Raw genomic sequence first — 23,569 nt, forward strand, 5'->3', positions numbered from 1 at the left:
TATTTCATCCCGCCGCACAAAATCTTTCCTTCGGTTTAAAAATTATTACAATTTATTTAGATATATTTTACGATTATTTTTTTTAATTGAATAATTCATTTTGTAAAATATTAGAGAATTGTATCTATACTTCTGAAATATCTCGTTATGCAAAATCTTACTGATATTGTCGTTCCTATGTGCGAAATTTACTCACTGCAGATCGAGATGAGAATATTTCACTCCGCCGTGCATTCTTCCCTTTGGTTTTAAAATTATTACAATTTACAATTACATCAATATCTAGCAATTTCTAAGGAATGCAATATGAGTTGGCAAACGCACACATTCATGCAATACGATAAGATGTGATAGCTAACTGACAGAAACGCTAAAAATAATTTTGTTATCATTAATGAATAGCAGCAGATTATTCGCTTAAGTAAATATAACATAACTTTTTATATAATTTGTGAAAAAATATATAAAATATGCACATGTATAAATCCAATTTTTCAGTTTTTCAACGTAAAGTCAATTTAAAGACGCGATTTATATTTCTTTTATTGAACAGATAAATTTATTCTATTTCGACCGTATTTATATGTATTAGATCTAATGTCGAAAAAATCGTACTATAAGGTAAAACACGTACGTATTTTGTGCACGATTCATTGCCGTGAATAATGCATGTGGGAAGGAAACCATTTGCAGAGGAACTTACCTCCTTATACATATATCTGCTAAAGGCAAGTCAAGGATATAGGCGGAAAGTACGAGGTCAATAACCAATGCAAATTAAATCGACAAAACGGTATTAGTTATAATCTATCAATTTTCATATTTTTATACTTGCAAAGTGTAATGGACAAGTACTACACATTCGTTACGGTAGCATCCGTTAGTATACGTATATGATGTATCAAACGCAACCACAAACAACGCATTTACGTATTCGTTTGTATATGAAAGAGTTTACTTTCAGAATTTGAGTATCTTTATTAATAGAATATCGCATATGTATAACAATTATGTTGCGTGTAACATCCGAGAAATATCGTTCATTGCGCTCTCTCTCTCTCTCTCTCTGCTCTGTAAGAGCCAATCTTGTCGTAAGATAAAATCACGAATGTTTCCCTTATGTGAGTGCAATGAAATACAGCAATATCATTAAAATGGCATACTCGAAAAAAATAGCGAATTATAAGTCCGCTATTCATAAATAGCGAATTATCTCGACGGCAGCTTTGTATAACGATACTTCTCCGTATCTTATATATAGGATACGTATACGTAGAAGTAAAATATAAAAATGCATTGAGCTTGGCCTTTCCTACCTTACAGAGAAAAAAAATAGTCGATATCGACCTTCCTTCGGGAGTTATTTCGTACTGTTACTTAACGGTGTCATAATATCTGATCTATGAGGCTATACACGTAACTAGGCAAACCGTCACGATGCATAACATGACGAGTAATGATTCTGCATGGGATACGCTTCCATCGCAAGTTTCAGATACTTTACCTCTTACGACTTGGCATAACTGTCAACTGTTCGTGAATATCTTTTGGATGATAAATCCAGGTCGCTTCTCTTGCTGGTTATACTGACGTAAAAACTGACTTTGTCTTTATCGTTGGTTACGATATTCGCTGCATACGATCTAACGACTAAAATATTTAAAAGGCGAGACCAGCTTCCGAGTAAGTAGTAAATATCTTCTCAATCGAATTGGCATATGCGGCTGTCCTCAAGTCGAGTCCGAGATTGAATTTCATGGCAGTCTTCATAATAGCCTATTAAAAAAGAAAATATATACGTTGGATTTCGCTTTGTCCAATTTATATTGATTAGTCTAATTAATTGTGGCGATCGTGGCGCAGAGTGATGTGCGCTGCTTTAGTGAGTCGAAAATTCAGGTTAAATCTGACCAAAAATTCGTCGGTTTTTATTCTATTGCCACGATCGTCACCTCTCGGATGGTGATGGCAAACCACCGAGAGCCTCTCTGTATCTGGAGAGGGAACCGATCCTCAAGGTTGGCGGTTGGGCAGTAGGCTGACAACCTACTCCCAGATAAAACGAAATCTTGCCTCGAAAACCTCAAAAAATCTAAAGAGGCCCGGGAATTTGGACTGTAAGTCATTGACTGATTGATTAAGTCTAATTAATTACCTTAGCGGATCTCTCCATTGTATAGTCTAAACCAGAGTGGACAATGTCTTTTTCGGAGGCACCAGATATACGTTTCTGGAAGGCTTCGGACGGTGTGACGGGAATACGGCCGCCAACGCGACCAAACCTACGCTCTAGAGACTCTTGCACCGATTCTACAAAGATAAATTAGTAAATTATTTGTTTATTATTTTAAAGGCCGTGCTTGTACATCAACTTTAATTAAATTTGTTGTCTAACGTACCTAAGAGATGATAATTAGACTCCCTTTCGTATTTGAAAGTAAGGCGGCCATATGAAACGTGATTCAAGTTCTTTAACCACTCAAAGAACGAGACTGTGACACCACCGGCGTTAATGTACAAATCCGGAATTACAAGGATATTCCTGTCGATCAGAATCTTATCTGCGGCAGGGGTAGTTGGTCCATTAGCAGCTTCTGCGATAATCTTTGCCTTCAAAAATATGATTTGGATTAATTATTATTTTTTAATTACTGTCTGAGATCTTTTAAGATTTCATTATTATGCAAATGGTACATCAAAGCAGTTATTTTGCGATAATTTTTAGAATACACAAAATATATGAAAAATAAAAATACATTTCCAAGAAATCGATTAAAAATCAGATAATTTTAATGTTTTGTCAATTCAAAGTGAAGTTTAATTCAATATCAATATAAGTTGCTGAATATAAACTTTTCTCCACATACGTGCAGTAATCAACTATTAGAATATATCAAAATAAGTTTTGCAAATGCGGTAAAATAATCTTTACCTGGATACGTCCAGCATTTTCTTTGGTTATTACTTTCTCTGTGGCCGCAGGTATAAATATATCACATGGTTCGTACATGAGATTTTCGCCTTCATATGGTTTGGCCCCAGGGAAGCCAATAATAGTCCCGTTTTCTATGCGGTACTCTTCCAATTCCTGAAATGCATAGAAATAACCATCATAAATATCAATATGTAAAAGAAAAGGAGTTTTATCATAAATCCTGTTGTGTAATTATGTTGTGGAAAAAAATTAGAATAGTTTTACATAAGACTACTGTTTACCTTTGGGTCGATACCCTCTGGGTTATAAATGGCTCCATCGTGTTCGATCACACCTATGCATGCGGCGCCCGCGCGATGTAAATAACGCATAGAGTGCAAACCAACATTACCGAAACCTTGGAGAATAAATGATTTACCTCCCCAGCCGGGCGTAGTACCTACGGATCATTATACTTTTCTTATTTATTCAGCACTAACGAACCACTAAAAATTTTAAGATATTATAAGATGATACTAGATAGCAGGTATAAGCTTAAATTTTCATAATCTCAATGTAAAATTTATTTTTATAATAATTTGACATCTTTCTAATAAAATGTTATCTCTTTTAGTGCGACTAAAGAAGATTATAATTTATATAATTCATACAATGTTTTATTACTATGTTGTATTCATGTATTTGTAATTTATAAATAATTAATTTAATATCATATAATATATCGACAATTAAAATAGCTAATCAATTTACAAGCGTACCGATCATGCCCATGTAACCAGCTTCGTTGATAAAATTTGCTAATCCGTGAAACACTCCACGTCCTGTCGCGGAAATACGACCATGAATACCGCCCTGATTGATAGGTTTGCCAGTAACACAAGCGTGCGCGTTGATGTCGAGATGGCCGATAGTTTTTGCGTAAGTATCGGCTATCCACGACATTTCTCGTTCGCCAGTGCCCATATCGGGAGCGGGAACATCAACTCCAGGTCCTGGAAAGTACAAACAAATTCTTTTTGAGAAATATAAAGATGTAGAAATAGACAAGATTAATTTACAAAATCTCGATATTTCGTTAATAGATACATAATTATTCTAATTCAATACTGAAATATCTTGAAATAATAAAAAAAAGTATTACAAGTTTAAATTTTATTTTATTATTAGTTTCAAAAATAGTTAACAATTTTACTCATTTCAAATTTCACTTATTTCGAAAAAGGAATGATAAGTTATGAAACGATAAACCGAAAATTTCGTAAAATAAAACTTTTTTTACAAGAAATGGCTTTATTTTGAAATGACATCGAAAATAAAAAATTAATAACATGTTCACGCTTTTCTAATCTTGATTAATTTCCACACCCGCCTTACGCATGTATTATATGCGAGTTTATCTCATTAGCGGTTATCGAGATATACAAAAAGATAAAGTTTTTGGTATATAACTTTGAATATTTTATACCGTCATTTTTGAATGCCATACTTGGCATACTTCAATCAACCACTGTTGAAAGAACTTTGATGACATATAACGCAGGAGATCGTTAAAACTCATTCGATCTTATAAAAGTACAAATACGTAGCGAAAAGAGCGGTTTTCATCGAAACAATTTCCAATAACGTCATTCGCTTCAGATCAGATTACCCACAATCTCGATTGCTAACAATCTTTATTGCGCACAGAGCGACTGCCTACAAGCATTATTGCCCGTAATAAGTTGAAATACAGATTGATTTCTCGTTCGTGCACAAGCACATTGCTTGATACTGTTAGCAATCGTTTAGTCGGCAAATGGAATCTTCTTGGATTTACTATTAATTTTATCACTCATTTATCTCTTGAAAAAAAAAGTTTATTCAACATTTTCGATTTTTTTCAAGAGAAATCAATATCTTTTTGATTCTACTAATAGTTTGAAAGTTGTATACATATATGTTTCTTCATGCATATATAGTATCAAAGTCTAGTTATACAAGATTGCCGCGAGTGGGTATAATTAACTTGCTCAAGCCGACCAAAATAAACATTTATACAATGTTAGTTATACTATAGTATTAGTTATACTTAGCAATCCTATAACGCGATACTTGTTTACCCATATTTTTAATCTTGCATCGGTATATTTATCACATTTATCTATATATATGTATCTTAGCAATTAATGTTTCTTTTTGCTCAAATATTTCACGCGAATAAAAATGTCAATAAGTAAAGTGCGCTTCAAAATCTACTCGCTACATTCGCGTGTACAGTTCGCTAATAAATCTTCATGATAATCGGGCCGTACAGCCAGCTGTGCCTTAGCATTTGGTTTGTGACGTAACGGCGGTGAATTCTGTATAGTGATTGGCATTACGAGAGCAGTGGTAGAACCTAAGATGTTTTCACGTCTTCTCAGCGATGTCTAAAATTATCGCTCAATCGTCACGCCTCCGTTCGCATCGTTTATGATGATGTTACATCAGAGATTGTCTTCATCGAAGCTTCGGTCGAAGAACAAAGTTTTTCTCGATTGTTTTCTTTTTTTTTTTTTAGCTCGACGCAAATTCTTACCGATGAATCCCTTCTTCGCTAATTCCAACGTAAATCTTCTGGTAATTTTCTCCAGTTCGTGCTCCGAATAGTTCTTCGGGTTGATCTTAATTCCGGCTTTTGCGCCACCGAACGGTACATCGACGCACGCACATTTGAATGTCATCAAGGCCGACAGGGCCTTAACTTCGTCCCGTGAAACGTCCATCGAGAAACGAATACCTATAATAAAAAAGCATTTTTGTAGAGAAAAACATTGATCTTATATAGGTATCTTCTATATACATTCTAATAATAAAATTATAATATAAAAAGATAGGAAGTGTACGAACACATGACAGATTTTTGTCCTTCATTTATTATCTCAAGAACTGCCCGTAGCAGTGAAGCTATAAAAAAAAAATCTAAAAATAATATCGACGTTTTGCGAACGTTTTTCCATCACGCGCGGATAATAATATTTTATTTGCTCTCCAATTTATATTCTACCTCTAAAATTTCACGTGACACGCGTAATGCCGCCTCGATAATGAATTTATTTAACAGTTGGTAAGCCACTTGACATCTCTTTTCGAGTACCTTATAAACAGCGAACAAATAGTTTGCTTTATTACATCATCTACGTATTATAACAATTTTTATTTTATATTTCGTTATCGTTATCTGTCTCAATTGAAAGTTTTATGAAACACGATTATACAAATATCTCAAAAAACAAATCAATTTATTTTTAAAATAAATAAATTTAAATTTAAAATAGATATGTAAATTTTGAAATATGAATTTCCTTAATGTATCTGCAGCTATAAAATAAAGTTTTTCTAATCGCGACATTTCTTCTCGTGACATTTAACAGCAAATAATAAATTATACATATATCGCCAGATGAAATAAATCATAACTTGATATAACGTTTATAAAAAAAAATGTCGAGACGCACGAGAACTTGTTCTACAAGCTCGTTGATCCGAAATATCATGTCATTGTCGTTAAACGTGCCCGCCAATTAATTTATTTTAGGGCGGTCGCTCAGGCAATGGCCATGGCCCTGGCATGAATAAACAAAAAGCTCAGAAAACGCCTAATGTTACGTGCAAGACACGATGTAATATTTTAAATATTGAACGAGTAAAAACGTTGTCTCTCTCGACCAAACTTTATTCAGGCGACTATACAATTGGCAAACAAATTATTGTACTACGTTTGATTGTAAGTGTGTGCGCTACTGCGCTACGAGTTACTATAAGGCCGGTTCTTCAAAAGACTTTTCTTTCTTTTGTTCTGTTTTTTCTTTGTTTTCTAGAAATGAATCCTGGAATAAACCACGCAGCGCGATCCTTTGAAGAGATTTATAGATCCTTCGTCGGAAAAAGAATGGCACGGAAGTGTCTTTCATATTTTTCTTTTCGATTCCTTTGGTTTTTAAATTAACAGTTTAAGGTAAATGCACCAATGCCTGGACAGTTAAAGTCCTTAAATAAGTATAAACGAAACGAAAAAAGAAATTCTTGAGACAAACCTGCGTTCAACAAAAAGACGAATGTTTGTTAAAATAATAATAATCCATAACATGTGTCCTAAAAAAAAAACGATGATGTGATTTTCCGAAAGGAAAAGTCCCTTTGAAAATTGAAGAAAAACAAGATAAAGATCAATATACGTGAGGGATTCATTAGGCAGGAGAAAATTTTTTTACAGCTGTGTCAGAGAAATGTTTCAGGGACGGAATTCTTTTTATCTTTTCTTTTCAAACACAAAAGATAATACAGATAGCAATATAAAAGATTTTAGTATTGATATACGTTTATAAACTCACATCGTAATAAATCGTAATTTTATCAATCTTCGTTTTCTGTTGACTCGAACAAACTCGACTTCCTGATATTAGACGTTGCAATAATTTGCATACAATACCGAATCTTCGAGGGGAATTCCGAATTCGTTTATTCGTCCGTGAGCATTTCCGACTTGTTTCGCGAGAGAATAAACGATATTATCTCGATTTAGATGGCAAACATGATATAATGGTAATTATATCATTATCTAAAAGTACCGTCCATAAACGTGCCGCCCGCGGCTTCATACTTTCGTTTAAAAGTTATTTAACAAACTATTATGTCTACGTATTAATGCTACATATGTACATTACTCCTCCTTTTTATCAGTCGATCCACAACAGGCTGAAACAAGAGATATGTAGCTAACAAATGTGAGAAGCACTTTTAATTCGTCAGCAACGTAACGCGAGACAAGGACTATATTACTCTTTTTTTCCTCGTGTAGACGAATTAATTATTGTAGCAATTAACGCGTAGAAGTTTGCGAAAAGTTATAACTAATTTTTTTTAAATCACACAAGAATTTAATCAAATATATCTACATGCAGATGTATTTGTTGTAAGACGTACTTTTCATAAAAATTATATGCGTAGTAAAAATGACAAAATGTACCGTACTATATTGCAAATATACTGGAGATATATATAGAAAAAGATATATGCATTGCTTAACCCTTTCGTCCCAGCTGTAGCTATATAGCTATGTATTTAAATTTAAAACATTATGAAATAAAATATCGTTATAACTATATTTTCGTGTCTGTGAATACATTAGTTTTGTATACATTGGTCTAGTACGCGCGTATGTATTTAAATATTTACTTAAAAACTTCTCGATAAAATAAGATGACGTTTGTTATGACAATATAAGACCCAGAAAAGAAAGGAAAAAAAAGGAAGTTGTTTAGAAATATCTTTTCCAGAACAAGATAAAGTTCGATATCGAATTACGTTTATTGATAAAGCGAAAAAGATTGTTTCCAAAATTTCCATTTAACCGAAAGCCTAATTTAGATATATATATATAAAACGTAAGTAAATGTATTTCATATAGTTCCTTTTATAAAATGTGTAAACTACATTGTATTTTATTAATAAATAATTATTTTATCTATGTTCAGCATCTCTTAGGATCAAAAGTAAGCTAAAATCCTACGTAACATTAGTGTTTCGTTATTTCTTAATGTTGCCAAATAAAGACGAACAAAAAAATCCTTAAACATTTTCAAAATGTTTTTATGAATTGTTCATTTATCATGTAATATGCACGAAAGTACGGATAAATATTCTTTTGCAGCTGTTAAATAATTTGGAAATGGAAGATTTAAATAATGGAGATTTAAATAATAAAAATGGAGATTTTTATAATATTAGCATTTTGATTTCGTAAAATAAACTGTGTTATCATAGACCTTCGTCTAGATCTTCGTTGAATCTCAAAGAAATAGTGAATGATCAAGCTATAAAACTCTCTTAAGTATTGCGTGTTTACATAAGACATAAGACTAACTATAGCAATAAATAACTAACTTGGACACACCTAATTTATAATAACTGTACACGTGGATGTCGAAATGGTTATCTTCATGCAATTGTACTTCACAACTTTTCAATGAGCTGATAAAACCAAATTAGCGGATTATCAGTCTTAAAAAATTTTAAAATACTGCACCACAACCTGCGAATAAATATTCAAAAACATTCGTATAAAACATTTTGCGCGAAAAAGTGCAAATTTATCACCGACACGAATCTATAATAGTGAGCGATCCAGGACTCGACTAAAAAATATTTTAATTTCATTAATATCGTTGGAACGAAAATCTCTACTTGTATCCTTTTCCCAACCTCTCCTCGTATCCTTCATCCTTTTTTTTGCAACTCGATGGAAGTCGGAATTATATTTTCCAGTTTTTGAAAATCCATCGAAAAGATGGCTTGGCTATTTTTTAAAAATATCGTAAAAAAAAGTAGTTTACCCCTGTTTGCAACTTTTTTTACTTTAGCCAAACGTTGTCGAATATAAAAATAGTCTTTCTCGTTTTTTTACTTTGTTCATATTTTGAATCGATCGAAAATTAATCGAAATTACGATATTTTTTAAATAATATTAATAAAACTGAAATATTTCATATTCAGATACTGGTTATTTATTAATTGTCTTCTTTTATTTTTAACTCTTAAAATACAAACAAAACAAAAAAATGTTAAAGATAGGTTGAAAACGAAGTGTTTAAACGAATTATATATTATAAATTTATATCTTTTTTTTATAAAATCAGGCGACGAGTTCGTGTTGTATGAATGTATCTCTGAAGGTATTTACAGTGATATCGCGAAATCATGTGGGAAGAAGAGGCACGTCACGTGTTATCAGTCGCGTGTATTAACGATAATATCTTCAATCGCTTACCATCCTATCATTACGGCACGGTTTCAAGTATCTTGAAAACGTGAGAATGTTCAATATCTCGAATCAAAGAAGCAAAATATTTCGCAGAAATCGTCAACTCTTTTAACCCAAGAACATTCGTCTGATTTTCACACCCCAGTAGCGAGATAAATATCACAATAGTTTCTTGATCTAATCTGACTGAATTTTTCCGTTTATCTAGATTGAATTTTTCCATCTATCCAGATTGAATCCTTCGGTCCACAATAAAAAAGTAAAACAAATACATAGCAATAAAAGACAGCTTCTTATATGTCGAAATTAATTCCCTGCAATTCCTCCCGTATTTTCATTTCCTTCCTATTGTTGTTCATGATATGTATACGGGCCCTTAGAGGAAGACTCTAATACTCTAATCAAACTCCAATTAACTTAATCAAAATCAGTTAACTTGTTAACTTGTCAAAAAACATCTGCGTTGTTTTGTTATAATGGATAGAATTATTAATGTTTCATAAAAAGAAAGATTAAATTAAATGATACATTACATAGTTAAAAATTTTGCTGTAAGCACTCGTGCCGATTGAATTGAATCATCAAACTCGCCTTTAAGCCTCGTTAGTTTAATATTAAACACAGTGACTCATAAAACTGATCAAATATACTGCATAACAATTATCTAGAACCAATTCGACAATGGCAATCCACAAAAATGACCTTTCGATATCAACGTAGCATATAAACGAGCAATTATCTACGATCCTGCTACAGATATTCTTCTTTACGAAATTTCAACTCAAAAATTCAATGACAAGGACGATTCGATCAGTTCCCTGAGTCACTGCGGCTATAAAAGAGACAAATTACGGGTCAATCAATTATCACCGAGTCGGGATACTGTCGATTACAAAAAAATAAGAAAGGTCGAGTAATCCTGTACCTCCTTTGCACGGCGTTCGATGGGTGGAGTGCTGGGCGCGATAGCCGGTGATCATCTCGTAGTCGCCGGAGTCGCGCCTGAGCGGGAACGTGGTCTCGAGTATGTGGTCGCACGGCTCCATCAGCATCAGAATGCCCTTGACCTTTTTCTTGCGCTCCTCGATCGAGACGCGCGAGCGCTTGTCGAGATCCTCGACCAGCTTGTCCTCGATGATCTGGCAGGCGCGATGAAAGAAGTACTCGACCATGTCGAAGAAACGCGGATTCGGCGCCTCGGCCACGTCCTTGAGACGATCCGGGATCTGGTGGTCGGCGTAGCCGCGGCGGGCCGTCGCCGCGTGCCAGGCGGCCGGCGTGACCCGCCTCAGCATGCTCCGCACGTCGTTACCCGGCGCCTGTTTCAGGGCGATCGACGACGACCGCGCGAGGCTCCGCAGGTGAAACATCTTCGCGGACGGCGCGACGATGGAGACGCTAACGACGACACGACGAACGCTGACGGCGGGTTTAGCCGACGTTGACGATTCTCACAGATCACAAGCCTCACCGAGCACAAAGTCAGGTCCGCCGACTCTCCCGCAACCGCTCCAATCGGCTCTAACTGGCTCTAACGCCTCTAACGCACACCCGGCACCGTCCCGCTTGCTTCACGGAGTAACGTGGAGTAACGACGAAGTCCATGAAGTCACGAAATACGTCGTGCCAGTCGCAGTCGGCAGAAGCGACACGCCGACTCCGGAGACCTCATTCGGGCGAAAGCGCGAAGCTCCGGATTCAGGGATTCAGGCTTGTCCATAGTAGTAAATAGGAAGATCGCGCGTTCCCCAGTTTTATGTCCATAAACGTAAATTCGACTCTTTTTAGAACTAAAACAAAAGGAAAGGATATAAAATAAACAATTTATCTGTCACTGTAAAATGAGCATGCATCGTGTGACGAGAAATCGGTATTATATAGATATACAAGAATCGATCAAATCATCAATATATGGTACTGACAATTACTATTTTGTGATATACATAATACATAATGGAATTATTTTATTTAGAAATTTGGAATTATTATTTTCGATTAATTCACTTATGTATTTCATATTCCCATTATGACACAATTATAACTATTATTAATTTTTCGAGTTTAGGAATATGAAAAGATATATGTAATAACATAAAATAATTAGCTAAATATTAATTATACAATTTCGCAAAATCCTTTGTTAATCTAGATAACGAATACGAAATATAAGAGAAGCCGCCGTATAAGCAGGAGTAGAGTTCGCTTTGGAACATGGCCTGTTCATTTTTGAGGAATAACACGTCCCGTGATCGCAGCGAGACTTTGTCAATTCCGGTCAAACTCGCCGTGCAAATCGGCCGCTTATCGCTAGGTCAGGCGATAAGCAGGAATGCCGACAGTAAGGAAGGACACGCGGTTATGACCGGCGCGCATACCGCTTCCACTTCCACTTTTCTCATATGGGTATCTGTGCCATTGGGGACACCCGGCCGTTGCATGGACGAAGATGGTACTATTGCACGTGGCCGTCAGCTGATACGTGTCGTGCGCCTGCGGCACGTCGTCTCGCAGCCTCCTTTCCATTCCACCGAAACGTTTCGCATCCATTACATCAGTCGGAGTCCAGCTGTCGACTGGAACGGAGGCGTTCCTCTGCCTGCTGCCTGCTGCCATCGCTCGTTGCCGAGCTGCCACAAGCTTCGTGAGTATTATACACTTTGCCTTATTTCACTCAGGAAGCTTAAGGCAATCGAATGACGATCAAACGATCCAGTCTCGATTTCCAGTTCAATCGACCTGCCCGCGTGCGAGGGGAGAGCCAGTTTAAAAATAAACATATATTAAATTCATCTTTTAGAACGAGAGTGAAACGAGAAAGAACGGAATTCGCCCCGAGTAAGATCGAGTGAAAAGCTACTGGTACTATATCTCATATATAGAAGAATGAATATTCGATAACAGAAATCTGAATCCCCCACAACTTTCGATAAGATTAGCGCCTGCACTCATCGATTTTATCAAGTCTTCATAGGAGAAAATCGAATCCGAGGCGCAAAGTGTTAGAGGAGTACGCTAGCAAATTTCGAGCAGAAAGTCGGGACAGATTGGTGTCTACCGCGTCCGTATCACACTCGTGTTCTGTCAGCAAAATCTGTCGACGTAATCTGACGACAAGTCGGCCGCAGAAACCGAGCGGAATCTGTCGTTTCGTAGCCATTAAAATGGAACACTTTATTTAAATATGAAAGTAAATTATTTAAAAGGTAGATTCTGGAGTCTATTGTCATGTTTTATTAGCGGATTCTGTTATATTTCCGCTGCCATTCTGCAATAAAATTTGTAGCAGACACTTTGTGAAGGCTTTTGAAAAATTTTGCTGTCTATATGTTCATTTCTGTCAATGCTCAAATTACCTTTAATCTCGGTTTAACTTACGTTTTATCTTCTTTTTTTTACTTCTTAGAATTAGAAAAAGATAAAATAATTAGTCTGCATTGAAAGAAATTAACATAAGAAACCTGAAACCTTCAACTGTTTTTCAATTGTTCCCAATGATCGCTGACTGGGAAATTGTTGCAATTATTTTTTTTTTCAACAATTAGACGAGTACAACACGTTTCTACAACCTGCGTCCTCCAGACGCTTAAATTTACATTGATTACGATTGTTAATTGCCGATTGTCATGAGTGACTTTCAGCTTTTGTCTTGCATACATTTTTATTGTACAAAGATTCCATAGCGAAGTTTTTTACACAAAGGTGGTTTGGTATCTCTTATTCGAGAAGCCTCCTCCAAAAATGCGTGCCAATCGCGCGTTTAGAGTCGCCGTTATCGCAAGATCGTTTTATCGTGGCTTTAATTTTAGCACGACTCGAGTTACTTGTTCAGCAAGAATTTCCGGTTTATATTTGCGCGTGGGATCGTACAACATTACAGGATTTATCGCGTTCTATGTCTCAAATAAATTTCTGATTCAGAAAAACGGAGCAGAAATTTCAATATATTTAATATTATTTGCTACAAGATATACATGCCGCCAAAAAATTTGCATTATTTTTCATTTATTTGTAGAAAAAAAAAATACATGTGCATATCTTTCTATCTTATGATCACCATTAACTTTGATACTATAATTTTTCACAGCTTTCTCTTCTTCCTGTAAAATATTTTCAACGTCGAAGTGGGAGCCAGCGTTTCTACATGATGACCAAATAATTATATTGACATTCCGTTTTATTAGCATACATTAATTTATCAGGTAATATAAATTAATTATACACTTTCTTGATAAATCAGTACAGATTTTAATTAATTGTTCTGTTTGCAGTGCCCGTACCAACGCCATAGAAATGTTCCTAATTGTCGCTTGATACAAGATAGAAAGATAAGTAGAACAATGACTGACAAGAGTAAAAAATTATCCCGCTGGTACTTCGGTGGCATCTCTTCTGCAGCTGCTGCATGCGTGACTCATCCTCTGGATTTACTGAAGGTCTGTTTTTATCCTTATTTTTTTAACCAGTACTTTTTCACTTGTTAGTAAAAATGGCGAAAGATATTACATTTGTCAATCAGTTTGTATAATTAGAAATTGTTTCAAATCACTAATAAATATCAATTCTCTTTATATGTAGTATGTAGACACGTTGTGAAGAGATTTGCAAGACTGAATGATCGGATCTTTCTTCCAGGTTCACTTGCAAACTCAACAGGAAGGCAAGCTATCGATAGTACATTCTACTATCGGGATAATTAGGAAACAGGGAATATTAGCTTTATACAATGGACTCAGTGCTTCCCTACTTCGCCAACTTACGTATTCTACAATAAGATTCGGCGCATACGAGGTCGGTGCATGCAAACCTTACACACGCTATCTATTATGCATAAACCATTTTTCTTCTCAATTTATTATACACAGATCATGTTATTGAATATTATAGGTCGGCAAACAGACGCTCGAGTCGTCTGATCATCCATTACCATTTTACCAAAAGTTGCTGCTGGCTGGAGTTTCGGGTGCTACGGGCGGTGTTTTTGGAACTCCCGGCGATGTGATTAATGTACGCATGCAGAATGATATCAAAGTAGCGCCAGAACTAAGAAGAAAGTAGGAACTGACGTTCTTATGCTTGCTTACTATATTTTGCTGGTCTCGTTAATATATTCCTTTATCGCGCAGCTATAAGCACGCTTTGGATGGACTGTTCCGTGTAATTCAACAAGAAGGGGTCCGCCAATTGTTCAGTGGATGTTCGACCGCGACCATGAGAGCAGCGCTGATGACTATCGGACAATTGAGCTGTTACGACCAGATTAAAACGATGCTGTTACAAACTGGCTATTTTCGGGATAATCCTTCGACACACGTTTTATCTAGTGTATCGGCAGTAAGTATCTGTAAATAATACTAAGATTCGTCATTCCAAGTCCATGCTGCGCTTGAAGAACGATAACGTTTCATGTTATTTTCCCTTTTTGATAGGGTGCTATTGCGACAACGCTTACGCAACCTTTAGACGTTCTGAAGACACGAGCAATGAACGCTAAGCCTGGAGAATTTAAGGTCAGTACATACCAAATGGAATAAATTTAAAAAAAAGTATATAATTCGTAACTATTATTTTTTATGTATAGAATCTAATGGAAATCTTTCTATATACTGCCAAACTTGGGCCACTGGCTTTCTTCAAAGTAAGTATAATGGAAACAAGATCCTTATATCGATACTAACAAATAATTTTATTTGTAAAGTTTAAATAAAATTTGTTTTTATTTTAGGGCTACGTACCTGCTTTCATCCGGTTAGCACCGCAAACCATTCTCACATTTGTGTTCCTTGAACAACTTAGATATAATTTTGGATTCTATCCACAATCCGTGAAGCCATTGTTATAAATATTGAAATAGTTTTGATAAGCAGGATTTTGTTGAACAAGGTTGAAACGGATTCGTTTCGTAGCAGGTTGTACAGGAAAAAAGCGGGTAGTGTCAAATTTTACTATATATTTAATTATTCAGTCGCACACAGTTTAGTTTAATGATTAAGCTTTAATTAGAAATTAATCATTACGTCTCTGTCTACCGATATTTGAGTCAAAAATCCTCTTACAATCGATACATTCCTTAAATTAATGGTAACATATATGTTTATGTTATATTATTAATACAAACACACATATATTTTGAAGTATATTATTTAAAATGTGTATATAAATATACATATACATATTTTAAATAATAAAAAAATACAGATTTATACTTTTATTTAATTGTGTCTTTTACACGTATACGAAGTGATCTTTTAAGTACAAAGAATGAAGGATATATATTTACTTACAAAAAAACTGACTTTTATAAACCCATCTTTTTTAAGGCCTTATATACTTCAAGTTATTCCACTTATGCTGTATTATATCAATAACCAATGAAATGTATAGTACAATTCGTGAAAGAGCTTTAGATAATTATATATAAAGAAAATATTTTTCTTAATTATTGAGATATGATACATATAAATTATTTTAGCAGTATGAATAGTTTGCTATTGAAAATATAAGTTATTTTTATGATAAAGATATTGCAATGAATTTTTAAAATTTCTGCATACCTGTATAGACTGAGAGTGAGAATACAAGACGTATTCTGAATCCAATACGCAAAATATTAATGTACTAACAAATTAGTAGTAAATTTGATTAGATATTTCAGTAGACTTTATTAGATGTTTTAATAGAGATAGTGTAACAACAGATTAGCGGCATAAACCAAGCAAAATTCATTATTTTTCAAAATTTTGATAGAAATATTTAACTTAAACATATACAGATTAAATACGAAATGAGACTTTCTCAGTTTTTGCCTCCAATCAACATGTCACATTCTGTTACCTATTGTTACGTTTCTGTCAGCATTCTGTCGACAAAATTTAAAGTATTTTGTAAAATCCTTCCAACACACAACTTTAATTATAAGACCCGGTAATAGCGGTAATCTTATTTTCTAATCTTGAATTATTAGCTTTATTCTAAAGAATTTATGGATGAATTATGGAAAATATAAAATAAATATAGAAATAAATATATGCATATTATAAATGTTTATATGAATATATCCATGCTTTTGTTACAAACAAATTAGAAGTTACATATTAAAACTATTTAAAAGGAACTATAATATGCTTCGGTTTAGTAAGGTTTATGTAAGTTTTTTCGAGATCGTCGGGATCTTCTGAGAAGAACTGTTTTGCATAGCTTTCGTAGTCCATCCCGCATAAAGATAATTCTAGCTCCTTTACATCTTTTCTAGACAATAAATTTATAACACCTGGTGGTATCTCAGATATCTGAAACATGTTACAATATGGTACTAAACTACAAGAATTTGCATCGCATATCACAATGACAGAATTGCCAACAATTAAAATTTGCATCAGTCGACTAAATAAAATAGCTTCATTTTCCTCCTTCAAAATAATAACGCCTCTTGGATTACGAATTTTTGTTACATCTAACCCTTCACTTTGTGAGACGTAAAATAAAGAATTTGCATAGACACATGAAAATTTTATCCCTTTTGATACTACATCTGCCAATACAGATTCCCTAAAAAATAACAAGAAAAAGCCAGTTAATTATTATCGTTGAGAACAATTAAATGGAGATATAACAAACTAAAGGTCTCCGCACAATAAAAAATATAAGGAACAAAGGAACAGATATTAGCGATTAGAACTAAAGAATTAAGAATAAAGTTGGATGCACGATGAAAAATACAAGCAACGGAAAAGGGAATAACACAGACAATAGATTTTTAACCTATCAGAAGCCATGTATTAATGTTACACCAGCTTTATTTATCTGATTTCTTATTTCTAATCGCTAATATCTGTTCCTTGTTCCTTATATTTTTCATTGTGCGGAGGCCCTAAAAGACACTATTAACATGTACAAAAATTTTATAATAACTTAACGCGCACAATACATACCCACTGCCCTCTAACACGGATGTAAATTTAGATAATATTTGCGTTCTACAAGCAACAGATTTACTACTCCAAATTTTGAATCCTTTCTCGGCTGAATTAATGCATTTGTTAACATCGTCACTGCAATGAAAATATATCAATAAAAATAAATTATGTATGAATTTGACTAAACATCATAAATTTGAAAGAATCATATAATTAAGATCAAGAAATGCATCTGTACCTTGTTGCATTTGCCCACTGTCTATCATCATCATGTATCCAATATGTGCCTTTTACAGGCAATTGCCACATACCATCGTAAAATAAATTGTAAACTGAACTTTTTACCACACTCATCTTTTTCATAGAATCATCAAAATCAGGCTTGCACAATTTATGCACCGTTTTGCCAAATATTTTTGTAAATGGCAAGAGTACGATACCATTGTAAAAGTCCATGTAGGTATTTATAAATATCACATCTCCCTAAATAGTCAAATACAGAAATTTATATTAATAATAGTTTGAATAATTTCTCAAGCAGTATTATGTTATATGTATAACTACAATACTATACATATAAAGACATCGCCAAGTTTTTGGCAAATGCAATATCTTCCGTCCATATAGATATTATGTTCATTTCATCTGCAGTCCAGGCAGTCCAGCAGGCTGTATATAACTCTTCCTTCGTTCGAAATGTACAAATATCCCAAATATCCTGAATATTTCCGATCCCGCCGATGTTATTCATAAGCCATAAAAACTTCTCTTTTATTGGATCTTGAACCCAAATACGAAATATAGACCTACCGACATTATTATAATATGTAATGAACGCATATAAATCAGAATCTGCCAAAATTATTACTGTTTGGGTGTCTCCTATAACAAAATATTTAAAATCTTGATTACGAGAAGAGATACAGATTTTATCACATTAATTATTAATGTGCTTATCTTACTATTATACGTTTGTTTCAAATGTTGATATTGAATCGATTTTCCAATGCTGATTTTGTACTAAAATATAAAAACAATTTGTACATAAAATTGATGACAATATTAATTTGGTAAAGGACAATTAAGTTAACATATATCTAAGAGCATAACATTTTTGATAATTACATGATGGCATTTATTATAAAATAACATAATATATCCTTATATTCATCACACATTTTCAGGATTGTAAATAGTACTAACAAGACTATATCATCCTTCTCATATTCTTCATCTAAAAGAAATAAAAATAGAAAAAGATTGTTTAAAACAAAATTCAAATCTGACGTGGTTTTGTGCACTACATTCAGGGAAACAAAATAAAATTTACATAACATATAAATAACGGAATATTACCATATTTACTGTGATGAAGCATAAACTTCGTGCCAAAATAATTTAAGTATTTGATAATAGTCGTAATTATATCCGTACATTCTACATCTGCAGCTTTAAACAATGATAAATTCTTTTCCATTACAGATGCCGTTTTGAGAAATCTGTAAATATACATTAAAAATTGACCAAACATGTACGCAACTTTTCCATCACGTGTTGCTTATACTTTGAAATTGAGCATGTTTACCCACTAAAATATACACTAACTGGAACAAGCGTTGGGCTTGCCTGCGCGATATGAGAGAGAGCATGTCAAGGTGTCTCAAGCAGCGCTGATGGCTCGGCTCGCTCTGTCCTTGTTTGATCTTCTTGATCGATCTGTACTTTATCCTCACTCCATCCTCTCTACTCTTGACTACACTGTGGGTTAAACAAGGAGAAAAGAGGAACTTGGGACCTCTCTCTCATATCATTCCCCAGGTAGCAGAATAACGTACGTCTAAAGACGTTTTATTGAGATGTCATTAAGACATTATTAATGTCATTTGACATTACTTTGCTACCTGGGTCGCCTATCGTGGATTTCTATAGCAACGCTCATTTCAGTTTGTATATATTTCAATGTGTTTACCTATCTGAAAAGTTATTACGGTCCGCTAAGTTCATTTTCTTCCCTAAAGTGATTATTTTCGTTTCCGCTGAATAGCTCTAAACATATACATAAAAAGTGATGTTATATATCTTTTACAGACAATAAATTAATCCGAGAAAGGGCACCTGGGACTACTTAATCACCCCAGTGTCGAAAAAATGATGTTTACGTCACAGTAATTCTAATGTGCTTCTTTCGTTTTTTGAATATTTCTTTTGTCTTTCCTTACTTTTTTCGAAAAATGTTGAGTAAATCTATACATGTCCTCAAACTGATAAATTATAGAACCAAAATATGTAATTAATAACAATAATCCTTAATTGGGGTGTAAAAGTAGTCCCAAGTGAGTTTATGGAAAAAAAAATGATACATACTTTCCATGCTTTATCTGCGATACCTGTGTCTTCGCCGTCATATTCCAAATCAGTATAACATTTCTGTATAGCTTCCAGTAGTTCCAGTTCGTCCTCTATAGCTTCCATGATTATAATAATCAATTTCAATATTGGTAAAGAATTAAAGATTCATGCACCTGCGACTGATTATCAGTCTAAAAACGATAAAGAACGGATAGCTGTTCACGCGTGTAAAAATACTTCAATGTTCAGCTGTAAATCAACGATCTCTTGCGAGGCACTTTATAGCCGATTCGACTGACAATGACTTATAACTGACAATATCGACAATATCTTCTAGTCTCTACTTCTGTTTATCAAACTTGTGTTCTTGTGTATTGAATCGGAGAGGGAATTCTCCCGCGTATTAGCGACACCTGAATATGTGAAACTACATAAGCCGCAACTACTTTTCGGCACTGTCGATATACCGTTGTTCGTAGACAAGCAAGTTCGATTAGATATTTCGGTAGACTTGATTAGATGTTTTAATAGAGGTAGTGTACGTAACAATAGATTGGCGACATAAACTCAGTACAATTGATTATCTTTTAGAATGTTGATAAATTCCATTTATTTCTATTCTATATTTAATTTAAACATAAATGTTAATACAAAATGAGATTTTTCTCGGTTTTTACCGTCAATTTACTATATGTCGTAGTCTGTTACCGATTGTTACATTTCTGTTGGCATTCTGCCGACAAAATTAAAAGCATTTTGCAAAATTCTTCCAATAAGTTTGATTATAAGACCCGGTAATGGCAGTAATCTTATTTTCTAATCTCGAGTTATCAGCTTTAATCTAAAGAATTCAAGGATGAATGATGGAGAAATTATAAAATAAATATGCAAAAATATATACTCATATGATGTTTATATGGATATATCTATCCTATCGAACCTACATTAAAACTATTTAAAAGGAACTATAATATGCTTCGGTTTAGTAAGGTTTATGTAAGTTTTTTCGAGATCGTCGGGATCTTCTGAGAAGAACTGTTTTGCATAGCTTTCGTAGTCCATCCCGCATAAAGATAATTCTAGATCCTTTACATTTTCACTTGACAACAAATTTATAACACCTGGCGGTATCTCAGATACTGAAAACATGTTACAATATGGTACCAGACTGCAGAAATTTGAGTCGCATATAACGATAACAGAATTTCCAACGGTTAAAATTTGCATTAGTCGTTGAAATAAAAAGATTTCATCGTCCTCCTTTAAAATAATAACACCTCTTGGGTTACGAATTTTTGTTACTTCTGACCCTTCACTTTGTGAGACCCAAGATAAAGAATTCTCATAGATAAATGAGAATTTTATCCATTGCGATGTTATATCTCCCATTACAAATTTCCTAAAGAGAAACAAGAGAAAGCCAGTTAAAAGATATCGTTGAGAACAATTAAAACCAGATAAGACGCTATGAAAATATTAAAAAATTTTATAATTAAACACGTAATACGTACTCACTGCACTTTAACGTAGACGCAAATTTGGATAATATTTGCATTCTACAAGCAACAGATTTACTGCTCCATATTTTGAATCCTTTCTCGGCTGAATTAATGCATTTGTTAACATCGCCACTACAACAATGATATATCAACACTAAATAAATCATGTATGAATTTTATCAAACATCATGACAGAATCATATAATTAAGATCAAGAAAATGTGATTTTGTACCTTGTTGCATTTGCCCACTGGCTCACACCATGTATGTTCTTTACCGTGCAATATGTGCCTTTTACAGGCGGTTGCCATATACCATCATAAAATAAATTGTAAACTGGCACATATCTTTGCACACTTAGCTGTTTTATAGAATCGTCGAAATTCGGCTCGCACCGTTTATACAACGTTTCGTCAAACATTTTTGTATATGGCAAGAGCACGGTACCATTGTAAAAGTCCATGTAAGTATTTATAAATAGAACGTCTCTCTGAATAAGTCAAATACAGAAGTCATATTAATAATAGTAGGACAAATTTCTCGAGCAGGATTATGTTATAAAATTAAAATGCTATACATTTAAAGACATCGCTAAGTTTTTGGCAAATACAATATCTTCCGTCCATATGGATACTATGTTAATTTCATTTGGTGTCCTGGCTGTAAATAACTCGTTCTTCGTTCGAAATGTATAAATGGGAAAGGAATATTCGACATATTCCTTGACAAGCCACAAAAATTTCTCTTTTATTGGCTCTTGAACCCAAACTTTATTTACAGATGGGATTAAATCAAAAATGGATTTTCTATTCCTCAAATATCCAATGACGGCATACAAATCCGCATCTCCCAGAAGTATTATTTCATTTGTATGACCTATAACAAAATATATAAAATCTTTATTACGGAGAAAGATACAAATTTCTACTTTATTACTGATGTGTTTTTCTTACTTCTAATTTTATGTATTAAACGTTCATATCGAATCGATTTTTCCAGTGCTGAATTTTTGCTGAAATACAAAAACAATTTGTACATAAAATTAATGACAATACTAATTTGGACATAAGAAATATAAGCGACAATTATATATATATATATATATATATATATATATATATATATATATATATTTAAAAGCATAACATTTTTAATAGTTACATGATGGCATGTTCCAGAAATGAAAGCATCTCGATTTCGCCACATATTCTCAGGACTGTAAGTATTACTAACAAGACTACATCATCCTTCTTGTATTCTTCATCTACAAGAAATAAAAAAATAAAAAAAGTGTTTAAAAAAGAATACAAACAATCTGACATGTTTCTGTGTACTATTGTTATTCACGAACAAAATAAAATTTGTACAAAATACAAATAACAGACGATCAACATATTTCTTTAAATTGCAATTATGAAGATTATATTACCGCAATTACTGCCAAGCTTAAACTTCATGCCGAAATAATTCAAGTACTTGATAATGGTGGTAATTGTATCAGTATGTTCACAAGCAGCTTTAAAAAGAGATAAATTCTCTTCGATTACAGATGCCGTTTTGAGAAATCTGCAAATACACAATTTAAAGTGACATTTGTGAACGCAACTTTTTCATCGTGTCACTTATACTTTGAAATTGAGCCTATTTACCTCTCTGAGAAGTCGTTGATTTCCATAAATTTCAATTCCTTAGTTAAAGTGGATATTTTTGGTAGCGCTTTCTAAAAACACACATAGAAAGTAATGTTATATTTTTTATATAAGACAATATAGATTAAGGTGCTCGCTTACACTCGTTCTGACTTTCATAATTAATTATTGACAGTACCTACATTCATACAGACATATTATACCTAAGTACTCATATTATTTATACTCACTACTGTGTTGTTTTCATATTCCAAATTAGTATAATGTTCCTCTATGGCTTTCAGTCGTTTGTCCATCATGATTATAATAATCAATTCCAATATTAAAAAATTAAAGATGCATGCACCTGCGATTTATCATCAATATATGACCACGCGTGTAAAAATATCTCAATATGGAGCAGTAATTATGTAAGGCACTTTACAATTGACATTGTTGATAAT

The 23,569-nt window shown here is 33.7% G+C and overlaps 5 protein-coding genes across 11 annotated transcripts; 1 reads left to right on the plus strand and 4 right to left on the minus strand.

Moving 5' to 3' along the window:
- Positions 1-777: 777 nt before the first annotated feature.
- On the minus strand, positions 778-11,347 carry Gdh (glutamate dehydrogenase, mitochondrial). Its single transcript, XM_071795122.1, has 8 exons — positions 10,642-11,347; positions 5,493-5,693; positions 3,694-3,927; positions 3,217-3,374; positions 2,933-3,088; positions 2,400-2,610; positions 2,156-2,310; positions 778-1,776 (listed from the first exon to the last, which is right to left on the minus strand). Exons 1-8 carry the CDS (start codon positions 11,084-11,086, stop codon positions 1,660-1,662), a joined length of 1,677 nt encoding a protein of 558 aa, XP_071651223.1. The 5' UTR covers positions 11,087-11,347; the 3' UTR covers positions 778-1,659.
- A 791-nt stretch (positions 11,348-12,138) lies between these two features.
- On the plus strand, positions 12,139-16,754 carry Dic1 (Dicarboxylate carrier 1). Of its 2 annotated transcripts, XM_071795135.1 has the most exons (10): positions 12,139-12,357; positions 12,514-12,575; positions 13,801-13,915; positions 13,985-14,149; positions 14,349-14,504; positions 14,601-14,767; positions 14,840-15,047; positions 15,143-15,223; positions 15,295-15,351; positions 15,439-16,754. In XM_071795135.1, exons 4-10 carry the CDS (start codon positions 14,054-14,056, stop codon positions 15,553-15,555), a joined length of 882 nt encoding a protein of 293 aa, XP_071651236.1. In that variant the 5' UTR covers positions 12,139-12,357; positions 12,514-12,575; positions 13,801-13,915; positions 13,985-14,053; the 3' UTR covers positions 15,556-16,754. The 2 variants fall into 2 exon arrangements, with proteins under 2 accessions (XP_071651236.1, XP_071651235.1); XM_071795134.1 differs by lacking the exon at positions 12,514-12,575.
- Positions 15,644-18,566, minus strand: LOC139822937 (uncharacterized; the record flags this gene model as incomplete). Its single annotated transcript, XM_071795139.1, has 4 exons — positions 15,644-17,261; positions 17,645-17,764; positions 17,868-18,112; positions 18,204-18,566. Coding segments are annotated over 4 exons (1,176 nt in total), but the record flags the coding sequence as incomplete, so codon positions are not given.
- LOC139822938 (uncharacterized) lies at positions 18,295-20,371 on the minus strand. 5 transcript variants are annotated; one of them, XR_011734645.1, is made up of 5 exons: positions 19,994-20,371; positions 19,599-19,675; positions 19,219-19,387; positions 18,986-19,128; positions 18,295-18,435 (listed from the first exon to the last, which is right to left on the minus strand). XR_011734645.1 is itself a non-coding variant. In XM_071795140.1 (4 exons), exons 1-4 carry the CDS (start codon positions 20,099-20,101, stop codon positions 18,751-18,753), a joined length of 441 nt encoding a protein of 146 aa, XP_071651241.1. In that variant the 5' UTR covers positions 20,102-20,371; the 3' UTR covers positions 18,566-18,750. The 5 variants fall into 5 exon arrangements, 3 of the variants coding, with proteins under 3 accessions (XP_071651241.1, XP_071651242.1, XP_071651243.1); XR_011734646.1 differs by having other exon boundaries at positions 19,215-19,387; XM_071795140.1 differs by lacking the exons at positions 18,295-18,435; positions 19,219-19,387 and adding an exon at positions 18,566-18,863.
- Positions 20,372-20,874: 503 nt separating this feature from the next.
- LOC139822928 (uncharacterized) lies at positions 20,875-23,569 on the minus strand. Of its 2 annotated transcripts, XM_071795123.1 has the most exons (10): positions 23,551-23,569; positions 23,357-23,472; positions 23,127-23,197; positions 22,907-23,043; positions 22,639-22,741; positions 22,431-22,489; positions 22,055-22,353; positions 21,711-21,967; positions 21,490-21,609; positions 20,875-21,377 (listed from the first exon to the last, which is right to left on the minus strand). In XM_071795123.1, the coding sequence occupies exons 2-10, from the start codon at positions 23,423-23,425 to the stop codon at positions 20,930-20,932; spliced, it is 1,563 nt and encodes a 520-aa protein (XP_071651224.1). In that variant the 5' UTR covers positions 23,426-23,472; positions 23,551-23,569; the 3' UTR covers positions 20,875-20,929. The 2 variants fall into 2 exon arrangements, with proteins under 2 accessions (XP_071651224.1, XP_071651225.1); XM_071795124.1 differs by lacking the exon at positions 23,551-23,569 and having other exon boundaries at positions 21,239-21,377; positions 21,494-21,609.

The sequence above is a fragment of the Temnothorax longispinosus genome, chromosome 12 (genome assembly GCF_030848805.1).
Source record: "Temnothorax longispinosus isolate EJ_2023e chromosome 12, Tlon_JGU_v1, whole genome shotgun sequence".
Lineage (NCBI taxonomy): Eukaryota > Metazoa > Arthropoda > Insecta > Hymenoptera > Formicidae > Temnothorax > Temnothorax longispinosus.

Bases quoted from the DNA above. Each gene is read 5' to 3' on its own strand.
- Gdh (XM_071795122.1), bottom strand. From the start codon at position 11,086: ATGTTTCACCTGCGGAGCCTCGCGCGGTCGTCGTCGATCGCCCTGAAA. The intron at 2,611-2,932 runs GTAAAGATTATT...ATATTTTTGAAG, and splicing joins AAAATGCTGGACGTATCCAG to GCAAAGATTATCGCAGAAGC. The intron at 2,311-2,399 runs GTACGTTAGACA...TTATCTTTGTAG, and splicing joins GTCTAATTATCATCTCTTAG to AATCGGTGCAAGAGTCTCTA.
- LOC139822928 (XM_071795123.1), bottom strand. From the start codon at position 23,425: ATGATGGACAAACGACTGAAAGCCATAGAGGAACATTATACTAATTTG. The intron at 23,044-23,126 runs GTAAATAGGCTC...GTGTATTTGCAG, and splicing joins ATCAACGACTTCTCAGAGAG to ATTTCTCAAAACGGCATCTG. The intron at 22,742-22,906 runs GTAATATAATCT...TATTTCTTGTAG, and splicing joins TAAGCTTGGCAGTAATTGCG to ATGAAGAATACAAGAAGGAT.
- LOC139822938 (XM_071795140.1), bottom strand. From the start codon at position 20,101: ATGGAAGCTATAGAGGACGAACTGGAACTACTGGAAGCTATACAGAAA. The intron at 19,676-19,993 runs GTATGTATCATT...GTATATGTTTAG, and splicing joins TCGCAGATAAAGCATGGAAA to AGCTATTCAGCGGAAACGAA. The intron at 19,129-19,598 runs GTAAACACATTG...GTATATTTACAG, and splicing joins CGTAATAACTTTTCAGATAG to ATTTCTCAAAACGGCATCTG.
- Dic1 (XM_071795135.1), top strand. From the start codon at position 14,054: ATGACTGACAAGAGTAAAAAATTATCCCGCTGGTACTTCGGTGGCATC. The intron at 14,505-14,600 runs GTCGGTGCATGC...TGAATATTATAG, and splicing joins TAAGATTCGGCGCATACGAG to GTCGGCAAACAGACGCTCGA. The intron at 15,048-15,142 runs GTAAGTATCTGT...CCTTTTTGATAG, and splicing joins TTTTATCTAGTGTATCGGCA to GGTGCTATTGCGACAACGCT.